Raw genomic sequence first — 26,677 nt, 5'->3', positions numbered from 1 at the left:
TATCATGTGTTGAGAGTTGAGGCCAACTTCTCTGTCTCACTGTAACGATGCTGTTCTCAGTCACCTGGAACTTGCCCATATTTGAACAGGTTCATTTTCAATTTTCCATTCAAGTGTCTTCCTCTGGCTGATCCCTCCCTCCCCTCTTTTTTGTAAATACCATCCAGAACCAGTGTTTTTCCAAGAACAAGATTAGACACCTATCCTTGTTAAATAAAAATATTTGAAACATAGAAACATTTCACTGAGAAACTCTCCTGTTGCCACCTCTCAAAGCACAGAGACTCGAAATTTGGCATGGTCAATTTACAGCCATGCCAAATTTCCAATGGCATGAAATGTTTTTGAAAAACCCAGATGTAGGATTTTTTTTTTTTTCTCTTTACCTGCTCACATGAGGCCAAAATGTAACTTTGGAAGCCACTGATTTAGAACTTAACAATAGGGATATCTCATAGTCAACAAGTAACTTCACCAAAGATTCAGAGTAGGTTTCAGCCAGAGCTCTGTGAACGGAGCAGGATTATGCCCGCTGTCGTGGGGTACTGGTTGTGATCCAGCAACCTGCCTATGTCTGTCCCACATGTTCATGCTCCAACTGATGGCGCTCAGGTTCCAGCATTGCTGGATTTTACAAGAGATGTTGGCATGAATCCTTCAATGGACAGTGCCTCTGCCACCTGAACCAGTGGACATCCGTATGTGGGATGTAAAGATGCTAGCACTGCTGGCAAATGACATGCCACAAAGCAGAGCTAAGCAACTGAGAACTTTTTCCCCATCTCCTTTTTTTAAAAACCCAATAACATAGAAGAATCCTGTTGAAAGAGCATTAAAGTGGCTAAGCAGTTGATGCATATATTTCTGAGTTGCCTGTATATACATAAGGACTACCTACAAATGCAGATAAATTCAAGCCAAATTCTGCCACACTCAGTCTTATATGTGATGTTTTTTCCTTGCATGAATAGTCCAGCAGACTTAGATGGACGTATTCCTAGGGCAAGGTTTCAGTCAATGTCAGACAGAGTGATAAAATCCAGCCTTATTTATCCATAGGTAAATTTGGCACTTACTGGTTAATAAAATACAGTTATCTAGAAAGTATCTGTGCTGTGTATGCAAATTAAAGTCATTAGATACTTTTATAATCACATTTCTTGCTAACTGAACCTTCATGAAGCACTTTGTCTAGAATTTGCAATGCAGCTAATGGTAAAAATCAGATCTGCTGTATTTGAATGGCTCCCTAATGAGATAGAAAACCCATCAAATAGCAAATGTGATTTTTTTAAGGAAATCATTTGCTCTAAGAGGTCAATATAACTTGAAGGAACTGCTGTTCCATGGCAAAGTGTGCAGCATAGGTAGGAGAACAATTTGTGTCTTTTCTACGCAAAGTAAAGGAATACAGTTAATTAGCTTCTTCTCTTGCCTTTTTTTTTTCTCAATGATGTAGCAACTCCTTGGCACAGCAAACAAATTAATCCCAGGATCAGTCAATAAGTTTGATTCACAGTGCTCACAGAGCCATTCATGCTGGACAGGACCTCGTAAGGTTTCAAGTCCAACCTCCCACTCAAAGCACCATCAACAATGAATTCACACCAAGTTGTTCAGGGTTTATCCAATGTGGTGTTCAAAATCTCCAACAATAAGGTCATTCCTCTTCCCAGATGCAAATGGTAACTTGCCTCCTAAACCAATAGCATCCCGGGAAGAGAAAAGGGATTTTCCCTTTGCATTTCTTTTTTATTAACTAGAGTAGTGAGATTTTCTCCTTTTGACTCTTAACAGACCTCAAGCATCTGCTTACAAAAATGCTGAGCCCAGAGTAGATCTGTTGGCCCTCACAGCCAAGAGACTGCATAGACATTTGCAGGAAAGCACTGTAGTCTCTCTCCCGCTTGGTGACCATACATGCCAGAGGCATTTGGTCAACCCAAACTGCCACCCACTGAAAAGCTCCAGAGTCACCAAGCAGGGGAGAGGGGCTTCAGGGCTGCATTGTGCTCAGGTATATGTGAACCAGCAAAGCCTGGCACTGCCACGCATCAGACAGCCCATCACAGAACTGACCCTTTACTGGAAATAAAGCTAGAGAGTTTCACCAGCTTCCAGTGGAAATCTTTGAGTATCCACCAGCTTTACCAGTTTCTCCCCAGAAGAAAGCTGCACAGAAGCAAGCTAGACTCTAGAGACAGGTTTAACGTTTCCTGGGGAACCACCACTGAACCCCACCAAGCTACAGAATGGAAAGGACTCTTACTTCTGCTCCTTCCCCTGACTCCCCATTAACCCTGGCTAGCTGCTTTGTATCCCTCACCGAGCAGAAAAACCTCTTGGGCTAAAGGAAGGTTCAGCAAATGTTTGAACCTTAATAAAAGCACAAGAAGAGATTGTGTTGCCTATGTCGAAATACTCATGTTCACACAGTAAACTGTGTAACCTACAGGACTGAGTGGCAGAAGAGAGCAGGAAGCAGAAAAGCATCGTTGCTGCTGTGCTTGCATAGTGCCAAGGTAGCTGTGACAGGCAGGGATGGTAAAGCAACCAGCAGCATGCACCCTTAACTCACAGCCAGCTGCCAAATACCCTCCAAGGATGAAGCTAACTGGAATGGAGTCCTGTTACCAGAGCAGTTTACTTTGCTAAGTAACTTTTTTTTTTTTTTTTTTTTTTTTTTAACTACCCAACTTCATGAACTGCATCGCAGAACAATCACCTTTTTTCACTTGTCCACCAGATTTTTTAATCAGGTAAAATCCCTGGCATTGTGGTCAGCATGCTGCTCAGACCTAGGGAAGTGCTGGTGTGCCCAAAAGGTGTCTGTTCCCTCCCCTAAACCCTTCCAATTCTGTCACGTGGGTTAGCAAAAGAGCTCGCCTCTCTCTCTAGCACTTGTGGATTGAGGGGCTCTGCCAGTGCATCTATCATGGAAACAACCTTCTGAAGCCAGGGAAAGTTGCAGTTAGAGAAATACAAAATTGGCCAAAGAAGAAATCACAGCCAGCGGCCTTTAATTGAACATTTCCACCAAAGTTAGCAAGAGAATAAACACGTTCATTAGTTCACTGTTGACAAAATATTTGTCAAAACAGCCTAGATTTGGCAAGCTGCCATCTGATCTAAAGCAACCAGAGGACTTTTCTTGCAAGATGGCTGCGAAGTGCAGTCAGTCACATGGAAGCAGGTACTGCTTGAGAGAGGGCAAGCACGTACCGCAAGCGCTGAAGTCATATACTGACACGGACTGTAAGTATACAGAGGTTATGTAGCACACAGGAAGCTACATATTTCTAAACATGTAAATTTTTTTGCTTTTTAGTAGTTATTCTACAATTATTTACTTCAATTACAGCAATGCCTCATTTGTTCCCTGCTTGGGTCACTCTGCTGGACACTGTGTGAATAAATATTAAATGACAGTCACTATGCTCCAAAACTCACTTTAAAATTGCAAGCAGTGTGTAAATATAATAAAGAAATAGCAGAGGCAGAGAGCACAAGCCAGTGAAATAGCTGCCAAGCAGACAGGGTCTGCAAGTGAAGGATCCAGGTACTACAAGTGCGCTGGGCTTTGGTAACTGGCATCAAGCCCTGCAGAAGAAAAGCTCATGGCATTCCTTGCACCAAGGTCAAACCTGGTTGTGTCACTGAGAGGAATAAAAATATTACTATAGGCCACAGGCTGGCTGCATTCCCACCTTCAACACGATGAGAATCCAGTGGTGACACGTGAACCACACCTATCTGTTTATGCCATGCATTTGTACTGCTACCCATCTACTTTATGGGTATCTGAGCTTTGAAGGCCGTCCCTTTCTGGAGAAACATCTGGACCAGAATAGGAAGGTAACAAGGACCAAGGAAATGGGAAGCTGCAGCAAAAGCAGAAGAGACTACTGATGAGGAGGGGAACAGAGTATAGCTTCTACGGCAGCTTCCCTTCGGCTTAGCCTATGTTTTCTGGAGTAATTTTACACATTAGATGGGGTGACCTATTACTTCCTTGGTCAATAGCTTTGTGGACAAAAGCTTGAATGTGTAGGTAGTGGTACCTGTGAGGAAGTACATCAACAAATACAGTGACTTGGCTTACAAAGTTCCTAAAATACTGAATACTGCAAGCTCTGAGGATGCAGCACGAGACAAATCACTCTGAAAACTCTGAAATCTTTCATTCCTCAAAGAATTGATATAAATTCTTCAAACAAATTAGGAAGGTTTTCTGAGCCATACTAAAACAAAAAGTTTAAGCAGAATTCAGTAAAAAGGACAGAATTTTGAATTTGCTTGTATTTACTTCTCAATGGAAGTGTTCAGAGCTACACAACAGATACAGAGCAAGGCCTAAGCACTACTTCTGTCCTTCCTGGGGGGTCTCAAAGCAGGTCTCACATGGGCACATGGTTTGTCCAGACCCAATGGACAAAAGGAAATGCCATATCATGAGGAAATCCAGAGCACATGCAACTCTCAGCTGCTGCAGACAGAGTGCTGGGGTGATGAACAATAAAGATACTCCCCTTGGCCTCAAGCATACCATCCATTAAAAACAGAGATGTGAGCTGTGGACTTGTAGACACACCCACATAGGTTCCTTTATCAGTTTGTAGACATCAGGAGAGTTATCTCATTTCTACATTTGAGCAAGGATGTCTTCCTGGTACACCAGTGTCATACGGATTTACCAGATCGTGCCAGATCTAGGTTAGTGATCTCTCCATGGTCATGATGGTTAGCTTTTTTTTTTTTAACCTTCCATTACATGCTCACCATATGCACATATAGTTTAATTTGTTGCATCCAATGATTTACCTCGCTTGGTTTACAGTGAGCCTCGCTACCCCATGGAGTCACCTGAACATTATGTATATGGTCTGCGCCCAGCTTATATCTACATCCCATGTAGATCCTCATATGGCTGAGTGGAGATACCTATGAAATTACAAAGTAGGTAACCTTAATTGCTAGATGATATGTTTCCTCAGAGTGGGAGCAACTAATACAGCAATTTTGCCATATTCAGGCTCATAGTGGAATTTTTCTGAAAAGAAAGAGACATAAAATGGAGAAGGAAGGGATCTGCAGGTATATGGAAAGATGTGGAGACAGAACAATTCAGTATAACCTGATCCTAGAGACACATCAGAAGCACACAAAGGAGTAATCCCTCAGAGATGTTTTTAAGCAATCTACTCAAGTTTAACTGCTTTTCTTTCCTCCACTTGCAGCTCCTCAAACAGCTGCCAAGTTTACAAATATTTCTTCCAACTCGAGAACAGCTGTGGCCTATAATCACATATTTTATTTCAAACTCTGGTTTGTGGCCTATGTTAATGGAAATGAGACCCAACTAAACAAGAAAGTAATGGGGAAAAAATCAGTCCAAAACACATGGTTACATTCTCATTTGCCTGTCAAATTCAAGTAAATCACTGGACGTTTCCTTCAGCTTACAGAGAAGACTACAGAAGATATAGATCATTCTAAGGTCAATTCTATACATTTTATTCATTTTCTCTTCCAAACTGGTTTACATCTAACACAAAAGTGACACTTTTCTAATCCTAAAATGAAATAAAAATTTCTAACCCTGTCACAAAACGTCAATAAAGGTATCACTTGGAGACCTTCAAAAATCTGCCAAGCAGAAACCCATGAATCGCACACCCAGCATATTGACAGCTGCACAAACCAGGGGATCTATATCCAAGGTAGGAGACAAAATAGCAAGAGTTGAAGAGGAAGAGAACAAAAGCAGCAAGATGAAATGGAAACAGTAGCAAAATTGAACTGCGCAGTGTTACCACTTCACCATTAACACACCCCTCCCTCCTTTGTTAATTAACTTCACAGCATCCCTGTGAAATGAGAAGGAAGTTATAGCAACTGTAATATTGCTTTCATCTCACGAGGGTGACGAGTCAGAGGTACAAGTGAGTAGAAGACATGGAAGGTCACAGAGTCTGCGACAAAGATAGAAACTCACTCCAGATTTCCTGTGTCCTAGGTCAGTGCCCTAACCGTTAGTTTATTCTTTCTCTCTCCTGGCTCTTCAGCCTGCATTTAACCTGGCAACCTGATGTTCACAACCAGAAGACTATGTGTAAGTGGTCTACTGCAGATCCATGGTTACACACTCAACTGTTTTCACTGTTTGATGAGAAAAGTGAAGAAGGAGGACAGAAGAGATATTGCAAGTTGAGAGTGGTCTTTAGGTTCAAGTGTTTGAGAACACTTCCAAGAGACCACATGTGTCTGGAAGGATGTAATATCTTTCTTTTCTAGGTTTTTTCCATTCAGAAGCTACCAACTTGAGGAAGCTGCAATGAAAGATTTCACAACTTCATCTCCAGCAGCCACACAAAATAAATATTTTCTTGAAAAATATTGTAAATTTTGGGTTTGTGGGGGTTTTTTTGGTTTTTGTTTGCTTGTTTTTTTTAAGAGTGGTGAGGCAAACACAAAGGTGTCATTAAAAGCCAGGGATGATCTACAGATCAATTGAGAGGCAGAGCTGCAGTGGATATACGTCACCCAGCTCCACTTTAAAAAGTTGCTGACCAGACAGGCAGCACAAATGACTGCCATTCTCCAACTCACTGATGCAGGCTTCTATTAGCTTAGTGATGCTAAAACCCTATTAATATCTTGGCAAATTTGACACCAAAACTGGCATTATCTTCTGCTTCCACAAGAAATAAGACATTCTTCTCAACTTGGAGTTGACTTTAGTTCATTCTAAGAAAAGAAGAAAATCACCTCTGCTGCGTCAATGTACTAAATTCTGATTTAACAAACATGTGGACATGATACACAGGAGCCAGTAGAAGTCATAGGTTTGGTTAGTCTATCAGGAAACCCAGCCCAATATGCAGAGAGCTGGTTAAATGATAGTTATCAAAGATTTTATTCAATGCATTGCATAGAAGTCAATTGTCCCCAAAAGGTACTTCTCCAGGAGAAAACCAGAATATTTTGTCTTTCAAGGGCTTCCAAACCTTACGAACATCATGGACCCTACCGTGAGACCAGAACTGAGCCTTCATCATATGATCCTAGTCATTGAATTTTCTTCTGGGGAGAGAGAAGGTGCATTTTTAAAGGGATCTTTCTCTGAAGAAATTCGATGCTCCACCTTGGCATCAAAACAGGTAAAACAACAGCTGTGTACCAGTTAATTTGACACATGGTCACTCAAACCTGGCGCTGCAGAAAAGAAGATGCATCAGAGCTTACCAATTTGGTAACCAGCTATACCTTGATCAAGCTCACTGTAGAGGTCAGAATAGCCTGGAAACATCCTAAAGAGTTCAAAGCTGTCATTAGTACCCAAGATCCTGTTCATTAGCTTCACACTAGTTGCCTCCCCACCCTGACATACCTTCATTGCTATATAAGGGATTTCTGAAATACTGGGGTGGTCAGACACCTTTGACAACTGTTCACTGGTTCACCTATAATCAAGACTGACCCACGTGGAGTACTTACTCGAATAAAGCATCTACCTCTGCAACAGAGAGAGCACAGGAGAGTACAAGGGGAAGCTGTTGTGTTTGAAATACTTTTATTCAAAAGCTAGACGAGTTGCTTGATCAACTGATGAAATCTGCAAATTAAAAAATAGTCAAATTGTTTATAGACCCAGTTATGATTGAACACACTGAATAGGAGGCAGGAGATAACTCGAATCAGTCAGTACCACAACCCCATTAGACACAGGAATAACCTGAGAAATAAACTGGACTAGAATGGGTTGGAGTCCCAGAAGCAGGACCAGTAGTTCCTAAAATTCCATTTTTTTCTTGTTTAAATGGTTGGGTCAAAAGGGTCCTCAATTAAAGACACATTTATCAGATGCTTTGAAATGTGAAAAACAAAACAGTTTGGCTCCAAAAACTTCCTTGTCTTGAAGTTAAAGCTGATGCTCCTTCCCAGCATCTGCCACAGCTCATGACCAGACAAACAGCTTGCCAAGTGCTAGAGGGGAAGTGTTCACTGAAGTAGAAAAATAACCCAGTCACGTATCATGACGTTGATTAATTTATATCCTTACCTCTATAAATGGCACACAGAAAATAGATCTGGTCTTGTGGATGACTTGCCACATACTAGGTTGATACTTTGCCACATGAGAAAAATCCATTCATTCCTTTTGCTCTGCTTTTGGGAAGCTCCTGATGCTTCAAACCTCCACACACCCCTCAAAACTTTCAGTAGCTCTGAGAAGAGCACTTTAGGGCAGGCGAGTACTGTGTCAAGGTACTCCAAACTCCAGAGACAATATGCTCTTAAACATCTGCTGTTACTGATATTCCACATTCACCCCTATTCACCTCTATTCCAGCACCTCACTGAAGTATGTAGAAAACATTTCTTCAAGTTTAACCACATCATGTAGTCCATGATTTCTATCCTCCTTATAGAGGCCATTGCTTGCTATCTTTCCCTGCTGGTCAAATTTGCAAAATCACTGATCATTCTTCTTATTGCTGTCTGCAATCAGCAACATCTCTCCACATCTTTCTTTAAATGTCATGCCCAAACTGGAGACAGCATCCTGCATTAAGTCTTATCACCACCTATTTGCAGCGCTACACCTCTGCTGACTGTCAAACATACCTGAGGCTGCTCAGTCAAGTCTTTGCCAAAATTATGAATTGTTTTGGTCCAACCAGGCATATTTGTTTATAAAGTGATGCTGCTCCCTAGGTCTTTTTCATCTCAGAGTGCATTACAAAGGTCATGATCGTTCTTCCCATTTTACTTGAATACTGAGGAACAAGAAGGGGAAAAGCTAAGGCCAAGATCCCTTATGGAGCCAATTATATAGAGCCAGAAATACAAACTGAGTCTCCAGAGACCCAATCACACTCACAACACCAAGTGCATCAGATTCTCTTGAAATAACAACCACCAATGGTCCACTCACTGTTTCACTAGGAAAAGAAATATTTGCCATGAAAAACCCCACATTTTCCTCACCTGGCACTTGCTACTATGTGCATGTTCATTACCCAGCAGGGTCTGAGACAAATCACCATCTTTCTGTCAAAGCCAGAGACAAGAGGCCTGGTGGACTTTGGGAGACATAAAATCTCTAGGTAGTGCTTAAGAAAAAGGGTGAGAGACCCAAAAGGGGAAATTAAAGGTGTCCAGGGCTGTACTTGGGCAAGTAAAGAACAGCATGAAACACCCTGCTGCCACGGTCTCACCTGCCCTCACCTCCACCTTCAGAGAGCCCATGAACAAGGCACCTGCACCTTCTCAGCCATGAACAAGGAAACTCAGCCTGACAACAGCTTTGATCAGTGGAAAGGGGGAAATCTGGCTGCTTACCTAGATAGATGTGAAAACGTGTAGCAGGGAGATGGGCAGGGAACACTTAAGATGCCTTTGATAGGCCAGTGATAGCAACTTCCTTCATGCGTGTAATGCTTCAGCTCTCTGTGATTCATTAGGCTACGAGATCCACTTCAGAGCGTATGCTCCAGAGTGCTAGGAAAGCTTTTTTATTTTCCACCCAACAGGCAGCTAATCCATACCTATCTACTGCAATATCACTCTCAGCAGCATCCCGCATTCAAACAACAGTTATCAATGACAGAATCAAGGCAATCTGTTTTTTCACACCCCCCCAGATCTTCTATCAGAAGAAGCACTAAGTTGGCAAATCTTTCTCATGCGCTTCCTTTACACGCTGTCAGTGGATCTTGGCAGAGAAATCCTCTAAAGAAACAAGTGCTGGAGACTTTGCAAACTTCTGTTTGCCAGTAGATGTCATTATATACCAGCAATGTACCTGCCAGCCAGGGGCCAACGCTGAAAAGAAAGAAATGTTTTCTAAGTTTATGTAAGGAAAAAACCCCAAGTTACTAGTATTGTTGCACTGCTGAGAATTAAGCTGTCACGATGCACAATTAGCATGTGATCTGGCTTCGAGTTGTTTATTAGAGTCTGCATCTGTTATTCTGGGTCACAGAAAACCACGGAATTTATCTAACCCCCTCTAATTACTGTTAAGAAAAGGAACTCCATCAAACCACAGTTGTTTAGCTGTGCAGAATGTACTTTAACTACTGTTAGGAGATTTCAAAAATACTCAGCGTGCAGACTGAAATTGCTTGCACACACAAGAGGATTCAGAACATACTCAGAGTAGTAAGGCTAGTAAGTTACTAACGTTAATACACCTCACCTTTTAATCAGAAGATTCAGAAAAGAAAACACAGATGTGAATGACTCCAGTGAGCTGCATGGCAGCCTTATAAAATAGATGAGGTGTTATTATACAGATGTTTAAGTGCTGGACTGAGAGGTTAAGTGCTGAGTGACCTTAACCAGATGAAGTCAGTAGCTAAAACGGTTCCCGAGAGAGACGGTTTGCAGCACAAAAAATAAGAAAAAAACCTCTGCAGATATTGCACTTTCACTTTTCATTACTAGGTCAGTTTGAGCTATGCTCACATTATTTTTTTATTCTACAATAAACTAAGAAGATCTGAGTGCTAAGAACCAAACCCCATGGAGGCAATATTTCCACAACCGCTGTCTCCAAGGAACACCAGTTACTGGGCAGCTGGGGTTTTATTTTCATTTCAAATTTCACACTCAGTAGTATCTCTAAACTTGGAGATATTTTCCCATCTTGCTACTGTCAAGATGTGCTGACTGAAAAGCACTGCCTGCCGACCTGGATGACGATGCACAAAGGCTCCTGCTGCTGCATAAGCTCTTGGAGTCACCCTTCAGCTCACCAGCCCTGGGTAAACTGGGTGGTATTTAAGAGTTTGGGGACTTGGTGACAATGTCTGAACAGCACAGCAGCCCAAACAAGGCCCGTAACCTTGTTGGAGCACCTTCGCTGCACAAGGATCAAGGTTTCAGCAGCAAAAAGGACACACACATCATCTCCTGTAGCAATAATTAGTTCTGTTTGGAAGTTGAAGGAATAATGACAAATTCTCAGTTCACGCAAGCTCAGGCTCCACACCGTGTAAGTGCTCAGAGAGCACATCCTGCTTCTAGCACTTCAGATGGTTGTTCCCCCTCCTTTGTCTTGAAGCTGGTTTTGAAGGTCTCACCTTTGGCCCTTGCTTGAACTACACACACTGCAGCAGCCTGGCCATGTACCCTGCTAATCCTGACCCTGACTTGCAGGCTCACCTTCCTGGCTTGGACTTAGACTCACTTCATGACCACAGACCAGTCTGGTGACCTGGACTCTCAGCTGAACCATCTGACCCACCACGGTCCCTCGCTGGGGTGCTGTGGGAGAAGCCCTGGCTGGTGAGGTCCCTGCCCTGCCAGCCACGGTATTGCTCCCAGCTCCATTTCCTTGGTGTACAGCTGGTCCTTGCTGCACCCTGGCTCCCAAATATTATTATAGTTCCATGCGTCTGAAATGCCACTTCCAGCCTAAGCCTTACTTGCAACCAAGTGATACACACAGCCCTCCAGTCCCAAAATGCATCCCTTAAAAATACCCAAGCAAAAGCTCCCCTTTGCCATCAAACCAGCATGAAACATCAGACTCCAGCTATGCCTGTGGCACCTTCTGCAGGCAGAACTGCGCTCCTTTTCTTGTGGCCCAACTTACTGGATGCTAGCCAGCCCTGACCCAGAAGCACTGCACTCGTGCTAATTTTGTAAGCCCTGCTGACAGCACAGCACTGGGGTAAAAAAATTTTACATGGCTTTCCGGTCAGACCTTTCTTATATTCACCTGCTTCAGGGCAAAGACAGAGAGCAGAGGGCTCTGTGTGGACTATATCTAACTGGGTAGATTTCCACAGCTTTTCCAGAAACCCTAAAAATGGCAATAACTCCAATGTGGAAGAGAAGTGAGGGAAGGGGAAACAAAGCCTTTGCGTGAAGGATCTAGCAGGCAAGATATACAAAGCCTGGAGGGAAAGAGGTTCTCCAGCTTCATTTTACAGGAACAAAGACTAGCTGCTTTGCCCAAGGTTAGCAAATCTGTTGCAGCCAAGTTTTAAGCCTGGGTCTCCTGCAACCTAGCCCAGAGCCTTAACTATCTGCCTGCTTTTCTTTTCTGTGCTTGGTCTTGCAGTCACTGCATCTCTAATAAGCCAAGCCACTTCACAGGTTTTATTCTCATTAAAAATCCTATAATAATCCTTCTGCATTTTTATCAGGGCGAGTCATTATCACCAAAAAAATCGTTAGAAGAATATAGACTTAATCTACTAACGTTGTTTCTCATATTCATTGCTGCATGTATGATTATTAGCATGAAGGGAAACAGATAAAGCACAAAGATACTCTTGGAAACACATTAATGAGGGAAGCCTCAGTGTAAACCATAAAGAAACCTTCATCCACCACCTCTGCAGAAGGTGGGTGCTCCTGGTTAGAGTTTTCTCCTCTGGCAGATGGATTTCCTGTGGAAAAGTCACAATAGTGATCTCTTGACCCAATTGTTTCATGACATCTTTCTTGTGTTTCCTACTCTTCTTCAATAGCTGTAGACACTGTTAGCCCAAGCCCTGAGTGGGCCATGGAAACTTCTGTCAAATTCTGGGCAACGGGGGATGTTAGGGATATTAAAGAGTTGTACAAAAAATAGCTGCCAGCAGTCAGGCCAAAGGTCTAGAGAGCTCCCATCCCATCTGCAGCTGCGGCCTTATGGGGGACTTCTCCAGGCTACTGTCCTGCTATCATCCATCACAGTTTGCAGATACTCGCTGACATCCCGAAGCAGAGACAATGTCTTTGTACTGACTAGATGTTTACAGATACCTCTCTAACTCATGTGCACTTTTTTAAACACACAAAATTTTAATCTCCAGACCAGACTGCAATAGGAGCTCAAATACCTACTGTATGAAAAGCAACTTCATTTTGCTCATTTCAAACTTGCCATCAGCTAGTTTCATTTTTTTTTTTTTTTTACATCAGAAGAAACAGTGAAAAGTAATTTCCTACTGATATCTCCATACCACTCAAAGTTTGACAGATTTTTCATCATATCCTCTCCAAAGTCTTCGCTTTTCCAGGCACCTTCCCACCTGCAGAGCCTTCTCATTACCATTGGCCTTTAAGATACTAGAAGGGTGGCTCAGCACCATTTGATAATATTCTGTACTTTGCCGGACAAGGGCGTAAGTTTTTGAAAGCCTCTAAGTTAGACTTTGTATGGAGGCATCAGAAGGGGAGGATGGCTCACGATGTGGATGGCTGTGCCCCAGGAATGCAGCCCTCATACTCTACGGAACCTCCCTTGTCAAACATGATTTCCCTGACTTTGATCAAGAGTCACTGAAACCCCATCTTGCTTGAATCATCCTCAAAAATGCTCTACAGCTGTTCCTTCTGCCCTCACTCCCCTCCTGCACCTACTCCTCTTGGATCAATACAGGTTTGAAGATTTGAGTTATAACCCTTGCAGGACCAGGCCATCTGGTCTAGCAAATATCCATTTGAATAACCTACAGAATAAAGCCAAAATATTGCCTTTCATGCTGATCATGTTATATAGTTGGATATTTGACAATGTGTAATAGTCCATTCAATAACATAAGTGTGTGCAAAACAAGTGAATGAACACACAGTAAAGGGGTACATATTTATGAGCAGAAATATAACATTCTACTATCTAATGCCACATGGATTAAACACTCCAAGGGCTGAAAGATGACCATCTACAGTGGAAGTTTAAGATCCAATACAGAGCAGTGGCAGCTGAATCACATCTAACCAGGAAATCCAGCTGAGAGCAGTTTACATGAGCACCTGTAGATGCATTATGCTATTTTCTTTTCTCTTGTATCTATGAAAATTATTTGGTCTGCACATGCATGTTTCTCTACATAGAAAGCATCCTCTACCAGGCTGAGATATTTAGGTCTGGCAGAACATTCTGGGCTGTTGTTTGAACCATGACAGTGAATTTTCTGGTTTTCAAAGTCACACAAGACCCCATGTCAACATGAATTAGGTTTTTAGCCACAGCTGCTATTATCTTTTGTTTTACCACTAACGATGTGCTTGGCATGTTACGTATTCTGAGTATCATTTTGGCTTTAACATAGTGATATAATTGAGGTAATGGCCTGGAGAAGCAAGGCCAGTGCCTCTGCTGTCCTCCTGGAAAAGCACATGATTTGCCCTCTAATAAATGCCTCAGACCTCACATAATTACCCTACGCACAAAAGCTCGATCTGGCAGGTGTTTGGCACCAGCACAGCTGGAGAGCGCTACTAAAGAAAGGGGCTGATTTTAATCTTTGTCATCTCTGTCTTTTCAAAAGTGAGAGAACTTTATTCTATTGACACTTAGGATGTGAACCTTGTCCTTATAAAGGGGCCCACAGCACATGCATAGCAATGATTGCACAGATAGCAGCTGTTTGAAGTCCAGCATCTCCGATCCAGTTTCCTAGCACTGGCCCAGACCCATAAAAATCAAGGAAACCTAAAGCTGTTGCAGCCAGAGTGAAAAACAAGAATTCATGCTCGTGCAGCCATTGCAGCGCAGCAGGCAAACAGAAAGGAGCCATGTGAACCCTCTCCTTCCAGGTGTGTCACTGGAACAGGCTTCCCAGGGAAGTGGTCAAGGCACCAAGCCTGTCAGAGTTCAAGGAGCATCTTAGTCATATGATTTAGTTTTAGGTAGTCCTGCAAGGGGCAGGGAGTTGGATTTGAGGATCCTTATGGGTCCCTTCCAACTTCAGATATTCTATGATTCTATATCCCCAGGCTCCCTTTGTAATCAAGCCAGCAGTGTACAGCTGATGTATCTTTGCTCTCCATCAGCAACAGCACTGACATTTAACCATTGGGCAGACAAGGGGCACAGATGCACCAGGTACCAAATATACTTCTTCTACAGATGAGGACAAGCTGCCTTGGCTGGCAGGAGTACCAAATAAACAAAACAACCTGGTCATAAACTCAGGGATCTCCATGCCTACACATTTGTTTGGGCCAGTCAATGTCATTTGGCTATCTCAGTCAAAGCAGTTTTCTGCACATTCTATGGGGTCTTTTTATTTTTGACTCTCCCATCCAGACTTGCAGACCTATTTTTCTAGGCATGACAATAATACAGATGAAGTGATGTTTTCCAACACTTTTCTGCAGATATCTTGACGTAAGAAAAGAAGAATTTGCTTCAACTGCAGCACAACTCATATTGTAAACATCGTGTTTCCCATCAGACTGCTGAGTCTCACCACCTGCCAAACACGAGCTGGTTTCCAAAGGCTGAATCCTGAGTCTCAAAGGCTAAACAGTGGCTGTCAGTAGGAGGACTGCAGGAAGATGGATGCAGAAATGTGTGCTTTATAGCCCCCCTGTCTCTAGACTGGCTAGATAATATTTCCTGCCATGAGCAACCCTCATTTAGATTGTAATTTTACATGATGCATTACCACTGTATACAATCAATATATCATAATCATAGAAAGAACAAATGAGAAGACGCAATGGCCATAAATGCCATGTTCTTCCTAGTACAGCATTCTTCCTTTCAGACCACAATCCAATATTATTTTAAATTCCCTGAGCAACTGGGTAGCCACAGACCCCCTGGAAAACAGCTCCATGGATTCTTAATCCCATTTTCAGCATGAACCATGACTCCTTCCTTAATACATCCATCTATCTCCTAGACCCTCCTGTCAATCTTTTTCCATTTTTCCCCACAACTTGAAATTTCATTTTGGTGATAAGAAAATACCTACAACCAGGTGTGATATAGAGCTACAGAGGGAAAGAGCTACTTCTCCTCTGCAGCCTAGGTCTGCAGCCTCATTTTGTTGTGGGGAATGGGAAGTTTGCAGCCAAAATTGCCTGGAAACCACCATCATCTTTAATGGAAATTAGTCCAGTCATGCTACTTGTTTCCCATTGCTGATCACCACTGAACAGGTTTTCCAAGACAGATAACCTAGCAATTTTCAGCGGTTGTTCTGTATCCTCAGTTTTAACCTCCAAGTCTTATGAGTCTGTCCTGCCTAATATTCACAATAAGAAAATACTCCGGCTTTTGGCCTTCAGGTTATTAATGAAAATAACCAATGAAAAGAAACAGTGTAGCAGTCTCCTCATGACCCAGATTTAATAGTGTTGAAAATTCAATAAAATCAAAATTCTACTTTCCCTTTGTTTTTCATCCTTCCAGCCAGTTGCTTTACTGCATTATCCTCCACAAACTCACTGCTGCTTACATAAAGCAAAGATTATGATTTCAATCTGATAGCATTTTACATGGCCAATGCACAAAGGAAACTCAAAGAACATGAAGGGGAAAAGTAATGAAAACTCAAAAGCTTTTTTGCAGAAGGAGGCATAAGACAATATAAAAGTTCCCCACAAAGATCCAACTGTATCAAATTTCTTGTATCCTGTGCACTCCAAAAGCAACCTTTGAGCTATGGAAGGCAACAGCAAGCGACTCTCACTTAATTAGTCCAATGAAGGATTAGTTCTTACCTTTTCTCCTTTTTCTCCTCTGCCATAGGCTCTGCCCTACAAAATGAAAGAAGAGGGGTAAAGGTACATTTGACAGCAAGGATGTCAAATGACACTATAAATATGTATTTTATGTTTTCCTTGTAATATATCTGAGATATATCTATCCATGTCTGTCACATCTATACATATATAGACACCGAACTCACAGGACAGCTACTGTAGGGAAAGTAATTTTCTTTGGGCATAATGCCTTGATAATAACTCAGTGACAAATTAAAATAGAAAACCTATCCCAAATTCTCAAAATGCAGCCAGGAAAATATCTTATTTTCTATTCAGGGCAGAGTCTGATATTACATTTCCAAAATCAAAGATGCCAACAACCCTTATTAGAATGAATTTTACATAGGGCTAAAGATTCTCTCGCCTAAAAACTCAGTCTGGCATTTGCATTAATTGCAGCTGGGGAAAGCTGTATCTTGGTCATCTGAATGTAAAAGATTCGAGAGAGATTTGCATCTTCCTTGTGTTCAGTTGCCTCACACTGTCCCTGTTGAATGTGCAGCTGTGTTATAATCAAGTACACCCAAGTCACAGATTGTAATTAGAAGGCCAATACTAAGCCAGTTATCAGCTGTATGCAGGCATGAACCCATCCATTTCCTCCTCCTCCAAGAAATGTTGTTGGGTACCAGAAAGATCAGCTTTCCCCTGGGATAAAGGCCTGGCAGAGGGAACATATTCAACAGGGCACATTGACATTGTGAGCAATTCTCACCATAAAAGAGAAAACAACTGCTTGTATTTCCATCTCCTTACATAAAATCATTCGTATTTCTTACTTACTGACTCTCCTTTTTCTCCTCTGAGTCCAGGAAGCCCTTGGCTGCCACTTTCTCCCTTGAAAAAGAAAGAGGGTTAATACCACAAAGTTAATTCATTGCTTTCTTGACAGGCATAGAAATAACAGAATAGATTTCCTCTTACACCTCCATGTTGGACTCATTTGTGAAGTGTACCACATTAGTGTTTGTATTTTGTGGTCAGCTTTCTGTTGCTTTGATTTTTTGGAAAGAAGTGCAACACAGGTTTGCCTGAGATTGTGGACACTTAAGGTCCCACCAGTCTCTGCTGCCAAGATTTCAGCTCCTGCCATAAGGACTGGGTGTATCTCATTGCATTTATACTGACTTGAATGTCCAAGTTCTCAGACTGATTTTAGATTCTATTTTTCACACGAAAATACTGCTAAAAGCCTTCAGGGTGCGCTGGCAAGGCAGAAAGCTTTCTCTTGTGAAGACTTCAAAAGTCCTTATTTTCTATTAAACCACGAAGGATTTGGAAGGGGGATTTGCATAAGACCTAGAGGGTGCACACCTAAAATATGGAAAAAATAAACCTGTAAACATTGTCAAGATTTTAGAGCTATTTAAAAAAAAAAAAAATCAAATCTCATTGTTTTCATTCACACTAGATTTTCATGATAGGCTAACTCCTCCCTTCCCTTGCAGAAGTGTGCAACACACAGAGTCGCTCTCCTTGCTTGCTCTAGTGGAAGAGAGGGAAGGGAACACAGAAAAAAGACAGTTGAAAACATACAAATTATGATATGTAGAGGAGTGAAAACTGGAGAAGCAAAAACATAGGGAGGAAAAGAGAAAAATGGTAATCAAAAACTAAACAAAACTTTTTCTTCGCTTGTCTTCTAAAAAGGACAAGGGTGAAAGGGATAAAGAGTCAAAGGAGATGCATCATTTCATAAATATTCATCAGATACAGAACTAAAATCCGTGCCAAAACTAGCAAGTGCAGAAAAAAGACCTGCGAATCATTTTCACATATTGCTCTGCAGTCACGAAACTGGAAGAGGGACCAGCTGAGGATATGCCCATTACTAAAACTAATTCAAGGCTACACGCAGTGCTGCCAGCAGTTCCTTCAATTCCTCTAGCACCAGGAGCTGCTGGAGAGTAGAGGGCTCTGCCCACACACCTCTACCTAGCTCCTGCCTGATTCTCACCCAAAAGGTATGTACCATAAATATGCTGTGCTGAGCCCCCCATCCATCACTAACAAATATAATGTTCTTGCCTGTTTGTACCTCCCATCGTCTTTTACTTGTACGGAGTTTAGGCACTTCGGACTTCAGTGTAGACACAGTATTAAGCTGAAAAACATCTCAGATCTGGAGCAAGACCTTCCAGTAACACAGCAACAATAAGTCCAATGACTCCTGCTCTACCCAAATCTCCCCACAGGGACCACAGTAGGATGTAATTTTCTGTCTCTATTCAATTTATCCTGATCTATGCCCCAGAAAAATGGGCTTAGCTGCACCAGACACGAATGTTTATTTGTCAGAATCATGCTTTCTTTTTCCCTAAATGAAGATAGGCTTTTGAAAGTACAGGAAATATAAAGGTTAAAGAAATAAACTTTCATCTTTTTTTTGTCAAAGGAAAGAAACCTCACAAAGCAAGTAGCATATATGCAAAAGCAATGTCACAGTCAACTCAAGTAGGCTGTGGCAAAATTCATAGAAGTTTTTATGCAACCATCTCTTTAAAGTGACTTAAAGTACACCAAAACTCCTTTCTAATTTGGAGGAAAAACTACATCCCACTGGAGCATGTCTAACACACTGGACTTCACAAGCTTCCCAAAGGAAGTTAAGCAATGTCATTTCTATGATGTGGACAAGAACAGCTCTCACAGAGAAGTGATTTTCTCCATGCTCAGATTGATAGCAGTGCTGGAAGAGAGCAGAAGCCTGTTGACCATCAGCCCAGTGCCCCCACCAGCCAGCCTGGCTGCCTGCAAACAACACAGCATGCAGAGCGAGTACGGAAGGAAAAATAAATTAGACTGGGCTGTCATTAGCATTAAAATTTATCAATAGGACCTAGCTTCAGGCACGTTAGCCTATTCTTCTGAAACTGCCTTACTCCTCCCCAATACCATCCTCTACTGTATCTTCTTTCAAAACACGTACGCTGTGTCTCCATGTATTACCCTCACTTTGGCAGCATGGGTGACTGAGGCAGAGGTGTTCCTCTCTGAGGGATTTTTTTCACTTTTTCTTATAACTGCAAGCGTTCCTGTTTTGCCCTGCCTTCAGACACTTAAATTAGAGAGGAACAGAAACTCATTATCTTCCCACACTGGTTACACACTTCAGATACTTCCATTGGTCAGATGGTACCATAAGAAAAGTATGTCCAAACCTTTTCCCCTAACAAAGGGATATGCCACGGGAGCTCAGGATACAGAGTCTGAACATCAGTCTCTCTGTCTTCAACTCAGATAGACAACAGCCACAACTACTTTACTTAACAGACCTTCAAACTGACCTCTTTTTAAAAAAAACAACAGAAAGAACCACATAACCATTATTCCTTCTGTGGATGAAGAGTGAAAAACCACCAGCTACTACTAGTCTAGGGAAAACAAAACCAAACCAAACCCAAAAACTGTCTTAGCTTAGAGAAGAAGCCTCACACTCCTCCTGCCTTATCAACCTCTCTAAAGATCCCTGTTTTGAGATAAGGGAGGCTGTTTTGCTTTGTTAACACTGGCCTCTCTCCCTGTTAGTATCCCCAGGTGGGACTCATTTCTCAGGTGACTCTCACCACCTCTGCTCTTTTTCTGATACAGCTGAACCAGCTGCTTTCCTGGGTTATTATATGGCCATATAGTCTCTTACATGGCATTTCTCACTATCAGCCTGTAAAATATTTTTTGATAATGCTCAAGTATCTGCAGCTTACCTAAATATCCCTTGGGCCCCAGTTACTTAGAGGTAGATTTCAGCTTTGCAATTCATCCCAAATAAGAGGTGCTCAGGAGTGATGATGTCTGTAGTGAAAAAGATGAATTTTGACTCAGAGTCCTGATGTTGCTCTGTTTCCACCTTTTTCTGATAATTTATTTCCTTATTCATTTGTTTAATGCCATCTCTCTGCTTAGTCAATTAATACTTGGTCTTTTCTTATGCTGTACTCACTTGTTAGCCTGTATTAATCAAAACTAAGAGTATAGTAGAAATCTTTTTTTTTAAGTGTTTTTTGAAGCCCCAGCTCTTGGATTCAAGTAACAAATGGAAATCTTTGATATTCATTACCTTAAAAAAGCTTTACAGCCCTTCTCATTACACAACAAAGCTTTATGACACAACCCTTGCACCTTGAAAATGAGGAGCCAAGTTGAATGATCCTAAAACATACTATGGATGCTTACAACCCCATAATGCAGAAGGCACTCATATTTTTGTGGGGCCTTAGTCTTTCCTTAATAAAGTCCAGGTGGTAATATTGGGGAGCTGCAAATAGCATTGACTTTCTCCCCCATGGCCAGTAATGTTGCAGAGAGAGAGAAGGAGAGCGATAATAGTTCCTGCACATGGAGCAGGGACTATGACAAGGTGGTCCTTGGCAATAGCAATGCAAGCACTGCTGTCAAGGGTGGTATATGGTATTTAATCACAACATCTATGCAAGTCAGGAGCAAAATCTATTATTTGCCTTATTTATCAGATAGAGAAGTGAAGTCATTTGTCTCAAATCATCACATTTCTACGAAACTGTTGTCAGAGCCCTGGATTTAAACGGCATCATCCCCAGCTTGCTGAGACTGTGACACAGTCCTGCCTCAGCTGTATACGAGTCTCGGACCACTACAGCCAGGGAAGAGTCACGCACTTCTGCAGAGCTCTTCAGCAACCTACCTGCAGGAGTGGGACAGCTATTTCGGGATCTGTTACAGAAAACCTGCAGATGCTGTGCTTGGATATACACTATTTTATATTTGACTAGTATCTCCTGCACCCCAGCAGTGTGCCATGTTACATAGTACAGACATCTTCACCAGCGCATAGACCTTGTCAAAGTGGTGAAAGACAACGGGAGGTTGCTGCAGGGCGCTTTTATTATTATCATCATTGTCCTTCTGCAGCCTCCTCACAACAGTCATGGCTCTGCCATTTTTCAAAACAGCCCATCATTATTTAAGCTGTCACAGATTAAAATAGAAAGTTGCTATTTATATACACGTGGAAGCGTAAGGAAAGATTTTCTTCAGTTTCAGTCAGGCACATCTGAGCATTAATCATAGATCATAGAATCATAGAATGGTTTGGGTTGGAAGGGACTTCAAAGATCATCTAGTTCCAACCCCCCTGCCATGGGCAGGGACACCCTCTGCTAGACTACATTGCCCAAAGCCCCATCCAACCTGGTCTTAAACACTTCCAGGGATAGGGCATCCACAGCTTCTCTGGGCAACCTGTGCCAGTATCTGACCACACTGATAGTGAAGAATTTCTTTCTAATATCTAATCTAAATCTAATGTCTTTTAGCTTAAACCCATTACCCCTTGTCCTGTCACTACACTCCCCGATAAACAGTCCCTCTCCAGCCTTCCCGTAGGCCCCCTTCAGGTACTGGAAAGCCACAATTAGGTCTCCCCGGAGCCTTCTTTGCTCCAGGCTGAACAACCCCAACTATCTCATAGGAAAGGTGCTCCATCCCTCTGATCAATGTCGTGGCCCTCCTCTGGACTCGCTCCAACAGCTCCATGTCTCTCCTGTACTGGGGCCCCCAGAGCTGGATGCAGTACTCCAGGTGGGGTCTCAGGAGAGTGGAGTAGAGGGGCAGGATCACCTCCCTCGACCTGCTGGTCACACTATGCGCCCATGTTCTTTCATGCCAGCAGAAAACATACTCCAAAACACATCTTCTCATCATTCAAAACTTCTCCCTGCAGACAGCAGACCAAGCCTTGCCAAAAAAACCATAACACATTGCTGAGGATGTCTGATCTTCCAAGACAGAGATTTTTCCTTTCCCCTCCCAGTGTTTCATAATAACTGAGTAACTTTTGGTGCGATGCAATTAGTTTATTCACCAAACAGGTATAAATTCAGTGACTGAATTTGTAGAAGTGATTCAGTTGGAAATAGTTTTGAATACAAATTGTTCACAAACATCTTTTTAATCATATAGATGGTGAAACTGGGAACCACCAACACCACCAACTGTCAGCAACATTGTGAATCTTTGTTTCCTTCCAGTACAAGTGTTCCCTTTAAGTTAATTGTCTCACAGCTCTATTTGTACCCAAGCACAGAAGAAAAATGTGTGTATGCTGAATGTACACATGTGCACATCAAAGAAGCTTGCAGAATAATATAGAGGTTGCACTGTGAAACTTGAATCAGAGATCACAACCACTCTCCTACCGTTATCTAGGAAGAAGAGTCCAGAGGAAAGTGGCCTATATTTAACATCAGCTCATGACTCAGACAATCTTGCTGAGGATAACAGATTGTGGCTAAGCCTTTACCCTTGTCTCAGGAAATTTTGTAGAGTGTAACTGGGAGGCTGCTACCTAATGTATGGATATCTAGTACTGCTGAGCAAGGCACAGCACAGAAGCAGCACATGATTTTCCAAGTGACTTATCATGAAAGCTGTGCATGACCTAGTGAATAACACTAACTTGCAAAAATGCCAGTTTAGAAGCTACAGGAAAAGATTTTGGAACACACTTGCTCTAAGAATAACATAAAGCAGCAACAGAGAAGCTCAAATGCAAGCCTGGAGCAAAGATACAAGACGGCCAAAGTCTCGTGCACACCTGGGCTCATCCAAAATGATCTGAACTCAGTCATATGTCAAATTGACTTTTATTTCTCAATAGCAACTCCTCAACTTACTCTGAAACTATTTTCTTTGTGGCTGTTTTTTTGAACAAATTAACTAGCACATATTACTGACCTTTTGACCTTTAGGACCTTCAGGGCCAATTGGACCTCTCTCCCCCTGAGACAAAAAAAACCATGATTAGTCAGACTGATCTTCTCATTATATAAGAGCAAGGGGCCCAGTCCCACAGCAACTGAGGACAACAAAAATGTTTTCAGGTTTTAGTGGAGAACAGACTAAAAATGACATGCCCTCAAGAGCAGTAACAATGAAGCTGGCTTCTCAGACGTCCCAGTCAGAGCCAATATAAGCAAGCATACTGCTTTTAAAAGCTATGAGATTTTTTTTCAATGTGGCTATATTTACCTCCAGAATCTCTTTTTATTTGAAGAAGGATGCACATAACTGGGCTGGATAAGAATAACCACTTTGTTTTCAAGGTTATTACCAGGACTACCAGCATCATCAAAATCACTGAATTAGGTAAAGAGGAAATACCTGGGAAGACTGCTGTTACCTCTCCAGACATCCCACCTGTGAATGACACATGCCTGGTTCTTTCTATGAAGTGGTTTCCACCACTACAGCCCTTCTTATAACTCACTTGCATGGTGTCATATCCCTCTTTCCAAACCTATCTACCATCCCCCAAATGTAACACACTCATCTCAACACTCACCTTTTGTCCTGCAGGACAGGAGCAGTTGACAGTCTTGAGGTGGCCAACTTGCTCATTGCCAACAGTGGGCCTCACTTCCAGGGGAGGTGCTTCCGTCAGGACCGTGACCTGGCACTATACCCAAACACCCAAGGTCATGACGAAGCTTTCGATGCTAGAAAGCTTCCTCTTCCACCCGCTTTAGAGAAACTGCATAGGCATTACTGGATAATGCACAACTAAATGAGTCATACGGAGGAACAAAATCCCACAAAATCCCCATTCATTCAAGCAATAGGGAAAAATGTGGCAAAATAAACAATGAATGTCTTTAACCAGGACTGAGAGGAGTGAAAGGAGGATGGAAGTTTCTAATGAGAGCTGGGCACAAGAAACTAAGCAGCAACTGGCACCATTTTAGCTCTTCCCAAATAAAACCAGTGGAAAACATGTTGAATATTTCATGCTGAATTTTCATTGTTCCATCATCACTTCAGGGTTTTGTTTCCCCTGACAGTTTGTCAAGGAAAGAGCAACTTGGAAACTTCCAATTTCTCATATCCATCCCTCTGCAGCGGCCCTCTTCTGGCACTGCTACATTACCAATTATATAGTTAGGTTTCATTCAGCATCATTAAAAAAATGATAATCCCACGCTGTCATATATTCCCTGATTTCTGTAATAGATTTCAGCAAAGAGTGTTCATGTGAAAATGAATAAATGACAAAAAGAAGCTTACTGGTCCAGAGGGAATGTCACAGCAGGTCTCCAGTTCAGCATGCCGAGAATCACAGTAAATAACCATCCGCTGAAGATCAAACTAGAAGACAAAGTGAGGCAATAGTCTCAGAGACAGTAAATTATTAAAGACCGCATGTCCTTTTGCTTGGCTACAAACAGTGCAGACGAACACAAACAAAGGCCAGATGGGGATAAATTCACAGTGATTCAGTGGATCCTGTAGTCAATATCTCTCTCTCTCTCTGTATCAATAATGGACCAATATCTCAGTGCGCTTCAAGAGTACTGAGCCAATGACAGCAGGAATACGCCTATTAAAATTCTGGTGCAGGTTTTCTTACAAATAAGGAGGCATGCTAATCCCCATGTCCTGGCCAAATTTCTGTCTGAAAAGACATATTCTGACCACCTCCATCCTTCCTAAAATTTCGTTAGACATAAAGTTTGTTTTTCTCCTGTTGTGCCTTGCATCTTCTGACCATTTACCCCTGCGTGAGAAATGCTATTAGTACATTTAATATGGACATTCCATCCATTTTGCACAGCTAAGAAAGATTACACAAGTCTCAAAACACCAATCACGTATAACTTTTACCATGTTACTGCTACTGGACAATCAGGTCCAACCTGCAGGTCTCAACTTTGGTTAAACTGGAGCAAGAGTGATTTAATATCATGCATATTTTCTGAGGACCTGAGAATATACCATGACTCTCCTGAATTAACAACCTTTCTTTTATTCCCTATCTCTTCCTGTTGTGGGTGGAAACATTCATAATGCCAAGATCAGACAGCAAAAGACCTTTACGTGTGTAGCTCAGTACCCGATCTGATGGTATTTGTGGATGATTTTGTCTCTGATTTTAACTATAGAACATTCTGGGACCAGATAAAAAGATGAAATTAATTTCTCATTTTTAACCCCTATTACGGACATACTGACAGTCTCACGCAGAAAGACAGCAAGTCTTGTACATGATGAGATGCCAATCTGTCTGAGCTATGCAACACAGGTAACGTTTCCGTGGTGCTGCTTCAGGAAAAGGGTCAGTTACAGCATACTCCCCCCAAAAAAACCATTCACATGCTGCAAACCCAATGCTGAACATTACCTCAACCCTAATCAGCACACGCAGTACTTACATCAATGGGGACGCTGTCATACAAGCGTTTGCCAATCACAGTTTTTCCTTGAATGTCAATATTTTCCCTGTCTTCAATAGGTAGCATCTGCACCAGTCTGCAGTCTATGTAAAGCGAGACAGCCTTTGACTGAATGCTGAGGGCAATTTTGTGCCAGCTGCGGTCAAAAAGATCACTGACTCGTGCATTTCGGAAGACCACTCTCACGGCATCCTTGGTGAGCCCAATGGCATTGTACTCCACAGCTTTGTTCTCTCCATCCAGTCGGATCGAGACCTGCAAGAAGACAGAAGTGATTTTGCTAAAAAAGTACACAGCCTCCTCCTTCCTCCTGCCTGACTTCCATTGCAACTGACACTCCAAAGTCAGGGATGGTACAGCATGTGGTGAGAAGCCCAAGGAAAGAGCAGAGGACAGAGTTTTGTGTGAGATATGAAGATAGACAGGGAGCCTATACCTGTTCCAGTAAATAGGGCAGGGCACAGGCTTGGGTGCAGACCCATGACCACCTAAAGTCTTCTCTTGTGCGTACAATCCTTGGGATGGTTTCAGTACATGCCACCGTGATGCCTCCCAGGCTATGCTTGGGCATGGGTGCGTGGTAGCACGTAGAATCATAGAATCATAGAATGGTTTGGGTTGGAAGGGACCTCAAAGATCATCTAGTTCCAACCCCCCTGCCATGGGCAGGGACACCCTCCACTAGACCACGTTGCCCAAAGCCCCATCCAACCTGGTCTTAAACACTTCCAGGGATGGGGCATCCACAGCTTCTCTGGGCAACCTGTTCCAGTGCCTCACCACCCTCACAATAAAGAGTTTCTTCCTAATAGCTAATCTAAATTTACTCTCTTTCAGTTTAAACCCATTACCCCTTGTCCTATCACTCCATGCCCTTGTAAACAGTCCCTCTCCAGCTTTCCTGTAGCCCTTTCAGGTACTGGAAGGCTGCTCTAAGGTCTCACCAGAGCCGCCTTTTCTCCAGGCTG

The 26,677-nt window shown here is 42.3% G+C and overlaps 1 protein-coding gene across 1 annotated transcript in view; it reads right to left on the bottom strand.

Moving 5' to 3' along the window:
- The window catches only part of COL22A1 (collagen type XXII alpha 1 chain), a 240,357-nt gene that overhangs the window by 112,234 nt on the left and 101,446 nt on the right, over positions 1–26,677 (bottom strand). The window contains exons 7-12 of the mRNA XM_075743260.1: positions 25,689–25,964; positions 24,544–24,624; positions 23,825–23,938; positions 23,218–23,262; positions 17,290–17,343; positions 16,462–16,497 (exon numbers count right to left, since the gene is read on the bottom strand). Of these exons, the coding sequence (XP_075599375.1) occupies positions 16,462–16,497; positions 17,290–17,343; positions 23,218–23,262; positions 23,825–23,938; positions 24,544–24,624; positions 25,689–25,964 (606 nt within the window). The remainder of the gene's footprint in view (positions 1–16,461; positions 16,498–17,289; positions 17,344–23,217; positions 23,263–23,824; positions 23,939–24,543; positions 24,625–25,688; positions 25,965–26,677) is intronic.

This window comes from Balearica regulorum, chromosome 2, assembly GCF_011004875.1.
Source record: "Balearica regulorum gibbericeps isolate bBalReg1 chromosome 2, bBalReg1.pri, whole genome shotgun sequence".
Taxonomy (NCBI): Eukaryota; Metazoa; Chordata; class Aves; order Gruiformes; family Gruidae; genus Balearica; species Balearica regulorum.
This window is presented reverse-complemented; position numbering and strand designations above follow the sequence as displayed.